General features: G+C 69.4%; 4 protein-coding genes across 4 annotated transcripts; all 4 read left to right on the forward strand.

Moving 5' to 3' along the window:
• Positions 1 to 1,046: 1,046 nt before the first annotated feature.
• On the forward strand, positions 1,047 to 5,928 carry SHC1 (SHC adaptor protein 1). Its single transcript, XM_056322477.1, is given in 13 exon segments — positions 1,047 to 1,633; positions 1,843 to 1,913; positions 2,217 to 2,280; positions 2,502 to 2,621; positions 3,082 to 3,135; positions 3,257 to 3,308; positions 3,488 to 3,614; positions 3,730 to 3,890; positions 4,066 to 4,152; positions 4,273 to 4,391; positions 4,393 to 4,438; positions 4,561 to 4,823; positions 5,071 to 5,928. Coding segments are annotated over 13 exon segments (1,842 nt in total). The 5' UTR covers positions 1,047 to 1,084; the 3' UTR covers positions 5,200 to 5,928.
• Positions 5,929 to 6,326: 398 nt separating this feature from the next.
• On the forward strand, positions 6,327 to 8,338 carry PYGO2 (pygopus family PHD finger 2). Its single transcript, XM_056322462.1, is given in 4 exon segments — positions 6,327 to 6,543; positions 6,624 to 6,673; positions 6,751 to 7,527; positions 7,529 to 8,338. Coding segments are annotated over 4 exon segments (1,254 nt in total). The 5' UTR covers positions 6,327 to 6,419; the 3' UTR covers positions 7,832 to 8,338.
• A 172-nt stretch (positions 8,339 to 8,510) lies between these two features.
• Positions 8,511 to 12,639, forward strand: PBXIP1 (PBX homeobox interacting protein 1). Its single transcript, XM_056322458.1, is given in 13 exon segments — positions 8,511 to 8,604; positions 9,730 to 9,808; positions 9,924 to 10,020; positions 10,105 to 10,166; positions 10,242 to 10,374; positions 10,458 to 10,673; positions 10,755 to 10,778; positions 10,893 to 10,966; positions 11,069 to 11,194; positions 11,288 to 11,944; positions 11,946 to 12,080; positions 12,082 to 12,278; positions 12,385 to 12,639. Coding segments are annotated over 12 exon segments (1,833 nt in total). The 5' UTR covers positions 8,511 to 8,604; positions 9,730 to 9,748; the 3' UTR covers positions 12,437 to 12,639.
• A 430-nt stretch (positions 12,640 to 13,069) lies between these two features.
• Positions 13,070 to 15,107, forward strand: PMVK (phosphomevalonate kinase). The gene is given in 6 exon segments (XM_056322471.1): positions 13,070 to 13,347; positions 13,581 to 13,644; positions 14,287 to 14,430; positions 14,433 to 14,444; positions 14,509 to 14,638; positions 14,845 to 15,107. Coding segments are annotated over 6 exon segments (570 nt in total). The 5' UTR covers positions 13,070 to 13,264; the 3' UTR covers positions 14,982 to 15,107.
• Positions 15,108 to 15,798: the final 691 nt, after the last annotated feature.

The following is a 15,798-nucleotide window of genomic DNA, read 5'->3' on the forward strand; positions in this document are numbered from 1 at the left end:
CTCGCCGGGAGCCCCTCCTGTGCTGCGCCCCAGCCCTGCGCAGCCCCCGCCGCGGCCAGATCCTGCCCTGCCACCCGTGAGTCAGCACGGCCCTTCCGATTAACGGCAGCCCCTTCTCTCCCGGGAGGAGCCGCTGCTCAGCACCGGCCGGGATGCGGGAAGCAGCAGCAATTAGCAGCAGCCACTGCCTCTCCCGCCGGCTCCCCATCACAGCCAGGGGTCCGCGCTGAGCCCTGTCTTGCCTGCTGGACAGCCCACCTGTATCCTGCTCCCTGGCATCCTCTTCCTCCCGCTAGCCCTCCGGGTGAGATCCGTGCCCGAAGTCTCGCTCTCGAAGGACTGGATGTCCCTGCATCCCAAGCAGCTGTGAGCACCGGCGGCATCTTGGCATCGTGGCCCCCCCGGGCAGAGCCTGGGGAGCCAACAGCGGCTGCTCACCGCCGGCACGTGGCTTGCGTAGCGCTGGCCGCCACAGAAGGACCTTGTTCGCTCCTGGACGGTGCTCGGAACGGGGCTGGGCTGGGCTTGGATGCGCTCTGTGGTTGCCTTGTCTCAGGGCTTTAAATATTCATGCTTTTGATTTCCTCTTAGCGGCTGGTGCGGCAGGGGCAGCGCTGGGGCTGGGACGGAGGGCGGCTGTGCTGGACCCGGCGGCTGGGCACAAGGGGCTGGATCCGGCCCCGGTTGAAGACAATGGGATTGGTTGCCGGAGCGCTGTGGGGCTGGGGGGCTTGAGGACCTCCAGGTTGGGGGTCCAGCGTGCTGAGCCCCGCTCCCCGGGGCATCATTGCGGCCCCCGTTTCTCCCTGCCGTGGCGGGAGCGTGGGGTCACTCTCCCTCTGGCCGGGTCTGCGCATCCTTACTGACGCCGATCGTGAACGATCGGCTGTGACGGCACGGACGCTGTCTGGCGTCCCGGGGCTGGCTCTCCCTGCCAGCCATGCCGGGCTGGCGTGGAGCTGGCGTGGAGCTCGGCCGACGCTTCTGCTTGGGGGCGGCTTCCTGGCGGCTGCAGGCGCCCGGACTCTCCGTGGGGCCCCCGTGAGACCCTGCCAGCCGCCTCCACCCCGCGCCTCTCTCCAGCATGGATCTCCTGCAGAAGAGCAAATACAGCCACCTGCGGAATGAGTCCGTCTCCTCTCTGGAGGAGGCCGTGGGGGGCCCAGCCTCCCCGGTGGAGTCCCTCACCAGCACGCGGTCTCTGCCTGGCTCCCTCTCCTCCTCCTCCCTCAGCCCCATGGTGCCTCTTGGGGAGCTCTCGCCCGAGTCAGAGGACAGCCCCACCACCCTCTGCTCCTTCTTTCCCAAAATGGCCAACCTGAAGCTCTCCAACCCCGCCAACCTGCTCAGCCTGCGGGGCTCCTCGGCTGGCGGCAGCCCAGGGGACCCCGGCCCTGCCGGGACCCTGGCACCAGCGTCAGGGGGGGCTGCCGGCCCCGACTCAGCAGGACCTGTCACTGTCTGTTCCCAGGATATGAACAAGCTGAGCTGTGGGAAGAAGACGCGGGTGGAAGGCGGCCAGCTGGGGGGTGACGAATGGACCCGCCACGGCAGCTTTGTCAATAAGCCCACCCGCGGCTGGCTGCACCCAGATGACAAGGTCATGGGGCCCGGGGTCTCCTACCACGTCCGGGTGAGTGCCAGGGACCGCAGGAGTGTGGGAAGGGTGACGATGGGGATGTGGGCACCTCCTGCGATGCGCCTTGGGGGTGGCAGGTGGGCACTGGGGTAGCTGGGAGGTCAGCACTGCGGAGCCGGGGGGCTCGGGGCCCCAGCCCCCACCCCGGCTGTGTAGGGGACAGACCCTGTGGGTGGCCAGGCTGACCCTGCTCTCTCCCCCAGTACATGGGCTGCGTGGAAGTCCTCCAGTCCATGAGGGCTTTGGATTTTAACACCAGGACACAGGTCACCAGGTGAGCTCTGCCTCTCCCCAGGGGCTGCCGCTTTTGGGGGGGTGGTCTGAGCCCCATGCCAGCCTCTGGTGGCGTGTGGGTCTTGTGATGGTGGCCAGGCTGCCTTCAGCCCCGTCAAATATTAACGCCAGCATGCTTCCCCTGCTTGGAGAGCCACAGCCGGCGCCGCCCGAGGCTTTCCCATTTGTCACCCTGTCCCTTCTGCGCTGGTTCCCATGTCCTCGGTCCCTTCGCTGGGGGGTCACAGGGGAACGGGGAGTGCAGGCGCTGGTGGGGACTGACACCCTGCTGTGCTCCCTGCAGGGAGGCCATCGGGCTGGTGTGTGAGGCTGTGCCTGGTGCCAAGGGAGCTGTGCGGAGAAGGAAGGTGAGGCTGGGGGGGGTGCTGCGGGGGGCACGGGACCGGGTCCCAGCCCAGCTAGCTGTGCCTGGGCTGGGCAGCTGGGGGCACTGACCTCCCAGCTTGGCAGGGGCGGTGGTGAGGACGAGGTGCCCGTCTCTGCTGCGGAGGGCAGCAAGGTGTCCCCCCCGCCACCAGGCTGTGCCTGGCCTGGGGAGCCCCTTCCCCATGCTGCCATTTGCCCCCAGCCCTGCGGCCGCTCCCTGAACTCCATCCTGGGCAAAAGCAACCTGAAGTTTGCCGGCATGCCCATCACCCTGACCATCTCCACCAGCAGCCTCAACCTCATGGCTTCTGACTGCAAGCAGGTGAGAGTGGTGAGGGGCCGGGCAGCTGGCTTCAGATGAGCAGGAGTCCTCGTGTCCCTCACCCTGGGCCCCACCGAGGCAGGGGAGATGTCCTCAGCCTCCCTAAGGGCTGGGTGGGTGGGCTGGGTGACCTGCTGAGTGCCCACCTCCCCTCAGTCCCTGGGGATGGGGAGGTTGGGGCGATATCCCGCATGCTTTGCAGGATCTGCTCTGGAGACTGGGAGACCCCCAGGTCCCCCTGATGTGGGACCAGGTCTCCTGGTTTTGATCCCACTCCCAATAGCCCTGTTGCTGTCCCAGCCCTTTTCCTGGTGGCCTGTGGCTCATAACCAAGGCTCTGGAAGCTTGTAAGGCCCCGTGCTGGGCCAGCCCTGCGAGGAACGTGGCAGGCAGGAGGTGCCACCTCTGGCTGGACCCAGAGGAGCTCCTAGCTACATCCAACAAACTCTCTGCCTTGCAGATCATTGCCAACCACCACATGCAGTCCATCTCCTTCGCTTCGGGGGGAGACCCGGTGAGTACGTGGGGTCCCCGTCCACGTGTGCCCTGACCCGTGCTAGGGATTGGTGCCTCTCCTGCCTTCTCTCTAAAGTCTCCCTGGCAGTCCTGTCTCACCACCGGCGTCTTGCCCACAGGACACAGCCGAATATGTCGCCTATGTTGCCAAAGACCCCGTCAACCAGCGAGGTGAGGATGCTGCTGGGGGTCCCAAGTGCCTCAGCCCCGTTGGGTGGATGTTTAGGCACAGCTCAGGGTGGTGGGGAGGCACTGGGTCCCCCGTAAGGATGCTCTGGGGTGCACAGGGCAGGCTGGAGGGGTGGAGAGCATCGGGATTCCGTGCTCCCATCCTGCCATTCCCTGCCCAGCCTGCCATATCCTGGAGTGCCCCGAGGGCTTGGCGCAGGACGTGATCAGCACCATCGGGCAGGCCTTCGAGCTGCGGTTCAAGCAGTACCTGAAAAACCCCCCCAAGCTGGTAACACCCCATGACAGGTAAGGGCAGGGCTGTGTGGGAAGGGGGACGGTGGGAGGGTGTCCGAGTTGGGCTCTGGAGAGGGGCTGCAGCCCCGGCTGCGGTCGGCTGCTCATCCGTGCCACGTCCTCCCAGGATGGCGGGGTTTGATGGCTCTGCCTGGGATGAGGAAGAGGACGAACCACCTCCAGATCACCAGTACTACAATGACTTCCCTGGCAAGGAGCCCCCCATTGGGGGGGTCGTGGACATGCGGCTGCGGGACGGGGCTGCACAAACCCCCAATCACTTGGGGGGCCACGCTGGTAAGGCTCCAGGCACATCCTCTTGGGGAGACCCCATGTTACAAGGGAGATGCAGGGATGCCAGGCGGGCTGCGGATGCTTGGCTCAGGGTTATTCCACCACCAAAGCCATGGCACGTGTCCCCCTGGAACCTCGGGGTGGTGGTGGGAAGGGGTGGGCAGCACAGCAGGGCTCAGCACCCATCTCTCCCTGCAGCCTGTCGGCCAGTCTGGTGGGGAGTACGACCCTCGGAAGCAGCATGCTCCTGCCCAAGGTAACGTGATGGATCTGGCCGGTCTCTGCTTTCCTGGACCCCAAATGCTCCAGCAGCACGCCCTGGCACTGGGGCTGCGGCAGGATGGAGCCCTGCTGACCACCGTGCTCTTTGTAGCAGGGAGAGAGAAATACCCGGCTCCGGCAGGTGTGTTGGGACGCACAGACCTGTTCGATGACCCGTCTTACGTCAATGTGCAGAACATGGACAAGACGCGCCAAGCGGTGGCTGCTGGCACCCCCCGCAACGGCCAACGGCAGCGCCCAGAGGGACCTCTTCGACATGAGTGAGTGCGATGGCGGCCATGGCCGTGCCTGGCCGGGGGGGGTGGTGTCTGTGCTGGTCTGGGGGGGGGTGGCGGTGAGGTCAGTCACATCACCCCCCCTCCACGTTCCTTTCTCTTTGCAGAGCCCTTTGAAGATGCCCTGCGTGTCCCCCCGTCTGTGCCTGTGGGGCTGCCCCCTGCCCAGGTGGTGGCCTCCATGGAGGAGCAGCTGAGGCGGGAGCCCTGGTACCATGGGAAGATGAACCGTAAGGAGGCAGAGAAGCTGCTGAAGGTCAATGGAGACTTCCTGGTGCGGGAGAGCACCACCACCCCCGGTCAGTACGTGCTGACCGGCTTGCAGGGTGGGCAGCCCAAGCATCTACTGCTCGTGGATCCCGAGGGAGTGGTGAGTCCATGGAATGTGCTGGGGACGGGGCTTTGTGTGGCTTGGGAGGGGGGGGGCTGGGGTTTACAAGAGCCACCGGGATGTTGGGCTTCCTCAGGGGACATCTCTGGGCTGGCTTGGTGGCACAGAGAGCCTGGTGGAGCGTGGGGGGTGAGGGCTGCTCCCCCCTGGTGGGTGGCTTTGGCCCCCCTGTGGGCATCAGCAGCCTCCTGATGCCCCTTCCTTGCTGTCCCCCCCCCTCCCCCAGGTGCGGACGAAAGACCACCGCTTCGAGAGCGTCAGCCACCTCATCAGCTACCACATGGACAATCACCTGCCCATCATCTCGGCCGGCAGCGAGATGTGCCTGCAGCAGCCGGTGGAGCGGAGACTGTGAGCGCCTGGGGGGGCCCTTGGTGCGCAGCCCCCCTGGCCCTGCTCCCTGCCCCAGGGAGCCCTCGGACCCTCAGCCACGTGCTGTGCCCGGGACTGAGCCTGGACATGACTGGGGGGCCCGTCCCCCTCTGCCACGCGGCACTGGTGGCCGTGGGGGGGCCCAGGCGGCGTGGTGGGAGCTGCCGGCAGGGCTGGGGGGCTGTTGTTGCCAAAGCCCCCACCTCCTCCCAGCTCCAGCCTTTGCACAGCAGCTCAGCTCTTACCAAAAGGTGGCCCCGGGGCTGTGCCGGGGCCATGCTCCCGCTCGCCGGTGTGCCCACGGGCTGGGGGCTGGCAGAGCCGTGCCGGGGGAGGGGGGGCTGCCTCGCCTCGCCCCCTGCCCACGGGCCGTGGAGGGAGGGGGCCGTGGGGGGCTCGGCTCCCCCCAAGCACAAGGCCCGGCCAGCCCTGCACCGACTGTACCCGATCACTTTACGTGTAACTCTGTGCCTTGACCCCGCAGGTCCCACTGTTATGCAAAGCCGCTGGGCAGGGGGCTTGGGGACACTGCCCCCCCTGCCCCCCCGTGCCCCTTCCCGGGACGTGCTCCCCCGCCCCCCTCCCTGCCCAGCCCCCGGGGTCCCGGCTGGGCTCCGTCCCGGGGGGGGGGCGGGGTTGTCCCCCTGCATGCACGGTGTTACCCCCCCCCAAGCCAAAGCGCAGCCCTTCCCCCCCCTCCCAGCCCCGGGCCCCCCTCCCGGGCCCCGCTATACCAAAGGAACCGGCGGTTGGTATTAAAGTTGGTATTTCTCTAGTCCCTGGCTCGTGTGAGGGGGGGCACGGGGCTCGCGGCGGCGCCCCCTGTTCGGCACATGGGCCCTTCGCCCCTCCTTCCCCTCCCCCCCTTCCCCCCCCCCCCCCGAGGGCCTTGCGATGGTCCGTTCCCTCTCTCCCCTACGGGCGCGGCACACGGGCCGTGCCGCTTTCCCCCGCGCGCCGCAGTTGGTTCAGTCCGCCTTCCCCCAGGCCCGTGCGTATGGTTCTCCCCGCTACCCACCCCCCAGCGGGCAGCGCTTGGTCCGCCCCGGTCCCACCCCCGCCAGCGCGCTGTGGTACTTCCCACGCGCGCACGCCCCGCCTCCGCGCGCGCTGATTGGCCCCCGCGCGGGTTCCGGTTCCGGTGGGGCTCGCCGCGCGGAGGAGCGGCGGCGGGGCTATGGCACTGCGGCGGCAGTGAGGGCCATGGCGGCCCCGCACGCAGAGAAGCTGGAGGGAGGCGTCCCGGCCCCGCCGCCCCCGCCGGGGCCCCCGCACCCCGCGGGCAGCGCCGCCGCCAGCGGGCCCGGCCGGAAGCAGGGGAAGGCAGGTGAGCACGGGTGGCCGGGCCGGCCCCGGTTGACGCGGGCCCGGGCCCCGGGTTGACGCGGCCCCCGCTTGTCCCCGCAGGGCTGCAGATGAAGAGCCCCGAGAAGAAGCGGCGCAAATCCAACACGCAGGTAGGGCCGGGCTGCGGGTGGCACCGGGACCGGCACCGGGACGGGCCGCAGCCCTGACCGCCGCCTTCTCCCCGCAGGGTCCCGCTTACTCGCACCTCTCGGAGTTCGCCCCGCCGCCCACCCCCATGGTGGACCACCTGGTGGCTTCCAACCCCTTCGAGGATGACTTCGGGGCCCCCAAGGTGGGGGCAGCCCCCGCCCCCTTCCTGGGCAGCCCGGTGCCCTTCGGCGGCTTCCGCGTCCAGGGGGGGATGTCACCACAGGTGCCCCCCGGTTATGGCGGGGGTCCGCAGCCCCTGCGGAGGCAGCCCCCACCTTTCGCCCCCGGGCAGATCGGCCCGGCCTTCAGCATGCCCCCCCAGAACCCCAACTACGTCCAGCCCGGGGGCATGAGCTTCCCCGGGCAGCCCTTCAGCCAGCCCCTCGGACAGAACTTCAGCCCCCCCATGGGGCAGCTGATGCAGGGGCCCGTCGGGGGCTTCGGGCCCATGATCTCCCCCACCATGGGGCAGCCCCCCCGGGGGGACATGGGTCCTGGGCCGGCCCTCAACCCTCCCGGCGGGCCGGCAGTGGCTCAGCGCTTCAGCCAGCCCGGCAATCTCTTTGGACAGTCACCCATGCAGCGCCCTGGGCAGAGCATGCCCCCCCTGCCCCCCACCGCCAGCCCCTTCCCCGGGGCTGATCCCGGCTTCCCCGCCGGCGGCGAGGAGGGGGGCAAGAACCTCAACCCGCCCCCCAGCACCTTCGCCCAGGAGCAGCACTCGGGCTCTCCTGCCGCTGTCAACGGGGCGCAGCCTGGCTTCGCCCCCAACAGCGCCGGCCGTGGCGCCGGCACCCCCGAAACCAACAGCCTCCCGCCGCCCCCCCCCCGGGAAGGCGGCCGGCGGGTCCGGTCACCAGCCGCCACCGGGGCTGGTGTACCCCTGCGGGGCCTGCCGCAACGAAGTGAACGATGACCAGGATGCCATCTTGTGCGAGGCCTCCTGCCAGAAGTGGTTCCACCGGGAGTGCACGGGGATGACGGAGAACGCCTACGGGCTGCTCACCACCGAGGCCTCCGCCGTCTGGGCTTGTGACTTCTGCCTGAAGACGAAGGAGATCCAGTCGGTTTACGTCCGGGAGGGCATGGGACAACTGGTGGCCGCCAATGACGGCTGAGCCGCCCTCCCGCCACCGTGTACAGCGTCCCCCACCAATTTAGGACCAAACCCCCTTTTTTTGTAGCTGTTGCTCCCCCCCCCCCCCCTCGCCAGCCAGAGAGACGGCACCAGGCACTGGCTGCAGCTCCTCGTGCTGCTGGCACCCACCACAGGCTCCGTGCCGTTGCCAACCCTTTGCTGCAAGGGGGGCTCCGGCTCCGGTGCACCGGCCCTCGGGGGCTGAGGCTTCCCGGTGCCACCCTGCGCCCCCCAGCTCTGCCTGGTGGGGGAGGGGTAGCAATACCCTTGCTGGGGGGGGGGGGAATCTGGTCCCACCGCCATCTATAACTCCCCTGGAGGCTGTGCCGTGGTCCCGGTGCCCCCCTCCCCGTGCTCCGGTGCTCCCCGCCTCTTCCTCCCTCCGGTACCCGGGGTGGTCCCGGTGCCCCACCCCCCCTCCCCCACCCCCCCTCAATTTTATCCGATCGTTAATGGAAACTTTTGTACCGTCGCTATAAAATTCTGAAACGCGCGTGTCCGTGTCTGGCTCCGCTCCCGTCGGGGGGGGGGGAGGGGAGGGGAAAGGGGGGGGGGGGGGGGGCTGTCCGGTACCGGCGGGTCCTCGCGTGGCCCCGCCCCGTACCGTCCCATTGGTCGGCGGCGGCCGCCTCCTGCCCCCATTGGCTGTTGGCGTCACGTGCGCGCCCCTTCCCGAGGGCGGCGACCGGCCCCGGGGAAAGTTACCGGAGGGACCGGGGAAAGTTACCGGCGGGACCGCGGCCGCGCCACCAGGTACCGGGCGGCCCCCAGAGGCCCCCGCCTGCCCCGGGGACCGCGCGGTGCAGCCCGCGGGGCCGGTACCGGGAGCGGGGCCGGTACCGGGAGCGGAGGCCGGCCCCGGGCCGGGGGGTGCGCAGCGGGGCGGCGGGCACGGTGTGACCGGGCATCGCCCGCTGCTGCGACCGCGGGGGTGGGGGTTGGCAGCGGCGGGGCTGTCACACGCTGTGACACCCTCCCTGCGGGCCGGTTCCGGGTCCCCGGGGGGGGGGCGGCGGGGGCTGTTCGAGACACACACACCCCCGCCTTCCCGGGTCTGCGGGAGCCCGAGCGAGGCTCCCGGTGTCCCCGTGCCGGGCCGTGGTGTCCCCATGCCGGGCCCCGCGTCCCCGTCCACCTGCCGGGTGGCATCACCCGGCTAAAAATACCCCGCGGTGGCAGCTGCTGCCGGGGGGGTCCGGGGGGCTCCGGTCCTGCCGGGGCTTTGAGCGGGGCCGCTCCCTGCGGCAGCCGGGGGGGTCTGCGGCTCTCCTGGTCAAACCCTGGCCGTGCTGGGAGCCGGGTCCTGTCCGTCCGTCTGGCCATCCGTCCATCCCTCCCTCCATCTGTCTGTCCCGGCATCTGTCCGTTCATCTGTCCCTCCATCCGTCCCTCTGTCCCTTCATCCATCCATCCCTCCATCCGTCTGTCCGTCCCCCCCTCCGTTCGTCTGCCCATCTCTTTGTCCCTCAATCCCTCTGTTGGTCTGTCTCTCCATCCATCTGTCCCTCCATCCGTCTGTCCATCCCTTTGTCCATCCGTCTGTCCCTCAGTCCCTCCATCTGTCCATCCCTCCCTCCGTCCGTCCCTCTGTCCCTTCATCCATCCATCCCTTCATCCATCTGTCCATCCCTCCCTCCCTCCGTTCGTCTGTCCCTCCATCCACCTGTCCATGTCCCCCCTCCATCCGTCTGTCCATCCCTTTGTCCCTCAGTCCTTCTGTCTGTCCGTCTTTCCATCCGTCTGTCCATCCGCCTGTCCCTCAATCCCTCCATCTGTCCGTCCCTCCCTTCCTCCATCTGTCCCTCGATCCCTCTGTCCGTCTGTCCATCCCTCCCTCCCTCCCTCCGCCCGTCTGTCTGTCCATCCGTCTCCTCGCAGGTGGCTCCGGACCAGCCCCATGGCAGAGAAATCAGACTGGCGGGACTCGGACAGCACCTGGGTGCTGGCGGGCAGTGAGGTGTGGGCTGGGGGCACCCCCGTTCTGCCCCCAGCTGCAGCCGCAGGGGGGCCCGCGGTGGTCGGGGTGAAGGTGTCACCTGCGCCCCTCCCCCCCCGCCCCAATCTTCTCCCAGGGTCTGCCCGTCGACACAGTGGGCCCGCAGCAGGATTCGACCTCCCAAGGGGCTGAGGATGAGGAGCTGGAGGAAGGCACCCAGGACGCTGTCCCATGTAGGTGGCAGCCGCGGGGATGGGGGCACACGCGGTGTCCCCCCCGGTGTCACCAGCTCACTGCTGCTCTCTGCCTCTCCGCAGCCACCGACGGTGCATCCGCCTTCCCCGCCCAGAGCCAGCGTGCCGAGGGCAGCGGGCAGGGGGTGAGTGGGGGGCTGGGGGGCTGACGTCCCCCCAATCCATGGGGACATGTAACACCCCAGCCCCTCTGTCCGCAGGACCCGGAGGAGTGTGGGGCCCCCGGGGCCGTGCCCACCCCAGCTGACTCGGCACAGCCCAGTGTGCCACATGGCAGCGAGCGGGAGGAGCCCGACGCTGAGCCGGGGCCCTGCCCTGACACCCCCAAAGCAGGTCAGGCCCTGGCAGGCGAGCAGCCGGGGGGGGGCCGTGCTGGGGCGCAGCCCCTCCCTGGAGGTCCCCCCGTCCCTCCCCAGGGCCACCAACAGAGGAGGGGAGCTGCACCAGCAGCGATGACGACACGGAGGGGCTGCGGCGACGGCAGGGCCACGAGCCCCGTCCTGGACCGCCGGACCCCGCGCCTGCCCTGCGCCGGCAGACGCTGGATGCCGGTGATGACGATGGGCTCAGCATGAGCAAGTACCTGCTGGGCGCCTTGGCGCTGGTGGCTGTGGGGCTGCTGGTCGTCTTGGGTGAGGGGGCGTCCCAGATGCAGGGTGGGGGTCTCAGGGGTAGGTCCTGGCATCCCCCTCATTGTCCTTTCCTCTTCCCAGGTGGCATCTATGATGCGGCAGATGGTGAGTACAGGGGACTGTCGTGGTCGGGCAGAATGCGGCCCCATGGCAGCCCGGGCGTTTGACCACGGTTGGGCACCCCCACCCGGTTCCCCCCTGACCCTGTTCCCCCCCCAGGCCCGGTGGAGAGCGTGGTGAGCCGGGACACAGCGGCCAGGGACCCGGAGTCACCGCTGCTTGCTGATGGCAACGTAAGGAGGTGGTCCGCAGCCGGGGCTCAGCACCGCTGAGCTGGCCAAGGGGAGGCAGTGCCCCCAGCCCCCCCCAGGGCTCCCAGCTTTCCTCTCCCCCAGGACTCGCAGCAGAAGCCCCCACCGTCGGACGCCGGGGACCCCCAGAGCGTGCAGTCCGTGAGCCTCCTCCTGGACAAGCTGGCCAAGGAGAACCAGGAGATCCGGCTCATGCAGGCGGAGCTGCAGGTGGGCGAGCGCGGCCGGGCTGGGAGAAGCGGGCTGCTGGATCCTGATGCCGCTCTCCCACTTCCACCCCACTGACCCCCCCTGCCCCCCCAGGCCCAGAAGGAAGAGCTGCACGCCCTTCTGCAGAGGAGCGATGGCGAAGCGGCTGCGGCGCAGCACCAGAGCCTGGCTGTGGAGAATGCGCGGCTGCGCGCGGCGCTGGAGCAGGAGGCCACCACGCTCCGCGATGCCCGCGCCGAGCTGCAGCGCCTGCGGGCTGTGGGACCACCGGGCAGCCCACCGGCTGGGCAGGCAGAGCAGCCTCCCAGTGCGGGCGCCCCGGCCCTTGGTGAGGATGCGGTGTGGCCGGAGGGTGCCCGGTGGCATGACCGGCTGGCTGCGGTGCGGCGGGAGCTGGTGGGGGCTCTGGAGCGGGCACGGGGCACTGGGGATCTCGGGGGGCTTGTGGAGGAGCTGAACACCCTGGAGCAGCGCCTAGGCCGGGAGCTGGAGGTGGGGGGGTCCAAGCCCTTTCCCGGAGCCTGGAAGAAGCCGTTCAAGGCAGAGAAGAAGGAGAGCAAGCGGCACAAGCGGCACGGCACCGGGGGGGCCCCACAGGAGCGGGAGAGGAGGGAACACGGCAAACCCCACAAGCACGGCAAGGAGCCCCGGCCCCCCCGGGAACACAAACCGGGCAAAGCCTGGGGGAAATCACCTCCCGGCCCCCCGCAGTGGGGTCCCCACGAGCTGCCCCCGCTCAGCCGGTACCGGGGTGCCGCAGGGGTGCTCAGGGGTGGCCGATTGCGCCCGCAAGGAGGGGCAGGAGGTGCTGGGGGTTGCGCTGGAGCCGGTGCAGAAGGTGCAATTCCTGCAGCTACTGGAGGCCTTCATGGGGCGGCTGGGCTGGGGGGGGGCACTTCGAGGGGCTGGCGGCGCGGCTGGACGGGGCCTTCGGGGCCGACGGGGCCTTCGCCCACGACCACCTGCGCTTCGTGGACTTCGTGGATGACGTGGAGGAGCTGCTGGAGGAGGTGGCGCGGCGGGAGCGGGGCAATGAGGAGGCGGCCGATGGCTTTGAGGAGTACGTGCTGCGGCACTACGGCGGGTAAGCCGGGGCCGAGGGGTGCCAGGGAGTCCCTGGAGGGGTTTGGGGGGCAGGGGGCTGAGCCCTGTCACCCGATCATGAATCATGGCCCCCCCTTCTCTTGCAGCGCGGCGGGGAAGGAGCGGAGAGCCCCACGGCAGCACGGCACAGGGGGGTAGAACTGGGGGGGTTGTGCCGTAGTGTGCTGGGGTGGCTGCCCCCCCCCCCCCCCAGCCTTCACCCAGCACCCCCCAGGGAAGGGGTCCCCATTTTGGGGGTCTGGGGGCTGCCGTTGTGCCCCCCAGGGCCAGGTACCGTGGGGGCCCCAGCCAGACACACTGTGTGATGCTGTCACCGGGCAATAAAGTCACTGCTGGGCTGAGCTGTGCGGGTGTGGGAAATGGGGGGGGGAAAGGGGGTGCTGGGGGGGCAGATGGGGTGCGGGGGATTAATGGTGCTGGGGGGGGCAACAGGGTGTGGGGTGTGAAACGGTGCTGGGGGAGAAATGGGGTGCTGGGGGGGCAAATGTGGTGCTGAGGGGGAACATGGGGGGCTGGGGGGGAACGGGGGTCTGGGGGTGAACACGGGGTGCTGGGGGGAATGGGGGTGCTGAGGGAAGCAGGGAGTGCTGGGGGGGAACGGTGGAGGCAGAAAGGGGGGTGCTGTGGGGGGAAACAACGTGCTGGGGGGGAACACGGGGTGCTGGGGGGAAATGGGGTTCTGGGGCATAACAGGGTGGAGGCAGAAAGGGGGGTGCTGGGTGGCACAGGGGGTGCTGGGGGGAAGGCGCCGTGCCCCGCCCCAGCCGGGTTTTGGGGTGCCTCCCCCTCCCCGCGCTGTGCGGCGCTGTGCCGGCCCCGCCCTGCAGGGGGCGCTGTGAGGCGGGCACCTGCCGGGGGGGCGGAGTCAGCGGCGCCGCGCCCCGCCCCTCCCTGCCCGGGCCGTACCATCGGCTGCCCCGCGGGGGGGGAGAGAAGGGCGGGGCCGGGGCGGGGCCGGCCGGGCGGATGGCGGCGCCGCGCGCGGTGCTGCTGCTGAGCGGGAAGAGGAAGTCGGGGAAGGACTTCGTGGCCGAGGAGCTCCGGAGCCGGTACCGGGGGCGGGGCCAGAACGGGGGGCGGGGCCGGTACCGGCAGGAGGGCCCGAAGCGGGGCGGCGGGGTCGGTACCGGAGGGTGGAGCCAGTACGAGGAGGCGGGGCCAGAGCCGGGGCCGGGGCTGGGAGGCGGGGCCGGTACCGGGGGGCGGGGCCGGTACCGGAGGGTGGGGAGGCCAGGACCTGCCCGGGTGGAGCCGCCCGGTGCCGCTGACCCCTCCCGTACAGGCTGGGCCCCGACATCTGCACCATCCTGCGCCTCTCCGGGCCCCTCAAGGAGCAGTATGCCAAGGTACCGCCGCCCTGCCGCGCCCTGCCACACCACACCACGCCACACCGTGCTGTGCCACGCTACACCACGCTGAGCCCTGCCAGAACATGTCCCACACCATGCCGTCCCACGCCGTGCTGAGCTGTGCCATGCTGTGCCATTCCACGCTGCACCACGCTGAGCCACGCTGTGCCGTGCCACGCTGCGCTATGCTGCGCCATATCATGCCATGCCGTGCTTACCTGTGCCATGCCACGCCACGCCATGCTGTGCTGAGCCATGGCACGCTGCACCAAGCCGTGCCACGCCGTGCCGCACTATGCCGTGCCACATCGTGCTCTGCCATGCTGCACCATTTCTTGCCATTCCATGCTGCGTTTAACTGTGCCGTGCTGCACCAAGCGTGCCATGCCGTGCTGTGCTGTGCTGCACCACATTACACCGTGCTGTGCTGCGCCACGGCGTGCTGCACCATGCGTGCCATGCCATGCTGCGCTGTGCCACACTGCACCATTGCTGTGCCATGCTGTGCTGTCCATGCCATGCCATGCCATGCTGCGCTGTGCCACACTGTGCCGTGCTGTGCTATGCTGTGCCGCATCATGCCATGCCGTCCATACCGTGCTGTGCCATGCGGTGCCCGCTGACCTCCTCTTCCCGCAGGAGCATGGCCTGGATTTCCAGCGGCTCCTGGACGCCAGTGCCTACAAGGAGCTGTACCGGCAGGACATGATCCGCTGGGGCGAGGAGAGAGGCGCCACGACCGACCCCGGCTTCTTCTGCAGGATGGCAGTGGCGGGGGGCAGCGCAAGCCAGTGTGGGTGAGCTGGGGGGTCCGTGGGGGGCCAGGGGCACGGGGTGGGCACTGACGGCACCTTCACACAGGTGGTGAGCGACACGCGGCGCCTCTCGGATGTGGAGTGGTTCCGGGCCGCGTATGGGGCTGCGGTGCAGACCGTGCGGGTGGTGGCCAGCGAGGAGACGAGGAAGAGGAGGAACTGGGTCTTTGTGGCTGGTGGGTGACCAAGCGACGCTGCCCCGAGTGCGGCACCAAAACCAGGCTGTGCCGGCACGGCAGCTGCCCCACAGGCACAGCTCCACCGGCACCAGCCCCTGGTTGGGGGGTTTGGATAAAGTCCCCCCAGCTCTGGGCGGGATGGATGGGGGGATGGACGGATCCTGACGCGCCTCGGGGGCTCCCACGGCTCCGCTGCTCCCCAGGGGTGGATGATGCCGAGTCCGAGTGTGGCCTGGACCAAGGAGTGGCCTTCGACTGGGTGATCACCAACGACGGGGACGCGGTGTCCCTGGACCAGCAGCTGGAGATGCTCCTGCGGTCCCTTCGCGGCCGGTTATAGCCCGGTGACCCCCTGCCGCTGCTTGGGGACTGTATATCCCCCCACGACCCTACGTCACCCCCCCTCTGCCTCATGCTGGCCCCCCCTCCCCGGCAAATAAAGCTCCAACGTGGGGAACCTCTGCCAGCCCTGTCTGCGTCTCGTTTCCTTGGGAGGGGGACATGGGTGACAGCCCCCCCTCCCGCCCTGTGGGCTTCCCAGCTTTGGTGGGGGCAGAAGGGTGGTTTAATTCCCCCTGCCCGGGCAGGGGTCACCAGCTGGGTGTATTTTAATAGGCTTTCAGCGGTCGATTCCCTATGGATTATCTGCTTCCCAAGCAGACGACTCCTGCTTTAATACCTGCTTCTCTCCCCCCCCCCGCAGCTGGGGACAGCTGGGGGGGGGGTCCTGGGGGGCTGCAGGGTTGAGGAGGGGGATTAGCATCCTCTCCCCACACCCCACTCACTGTGGCAGCCACCCCGCTGGTCCAGCCTCACCCTTGGGGACATCCCTGGGGGAAGGGGGAACACACACACACACACACGCGGGGGGGGGGGGGGCGCGACCCCCTCCCTCTCCAGATGCTGCCGTAATCTCCAGCATCCTTAAGGGGATTAGGGGGTTGATCCGGGGGGATGCTGAGGGTTACCGGTGGGTGGAATCTTTTGGGAGGGGGTGGATGGGGGGTGTGTGGAAGCCTTGTAGGGTCGTTCGGGACTTGTAGTCCACCGGGGGGCACCGGCGCCGGTACCGGCGCCGGTGCCCCCCGGTGGACTACAAGTCCCGAACGACCCCGCAAAGCTGCAAAAACCGGGGGCGCGGGGGGTGGGGGGGGGCG

This window comes from Falco biarmicus, chromosome 19 (genome assembly GCF_023638135.1).
Source record: "Falco biarmicus isolate bFalBia1 chromosome 19, bFalBia1.pri, whole genome shotgun sequence".
Classification (NCBI taxonomy): domain Eukaryota; kingdom Metazoa; phylum Chordata; class Aves; order Falconiformes; family Falconidae; genus Falco; species Falco biarmicus.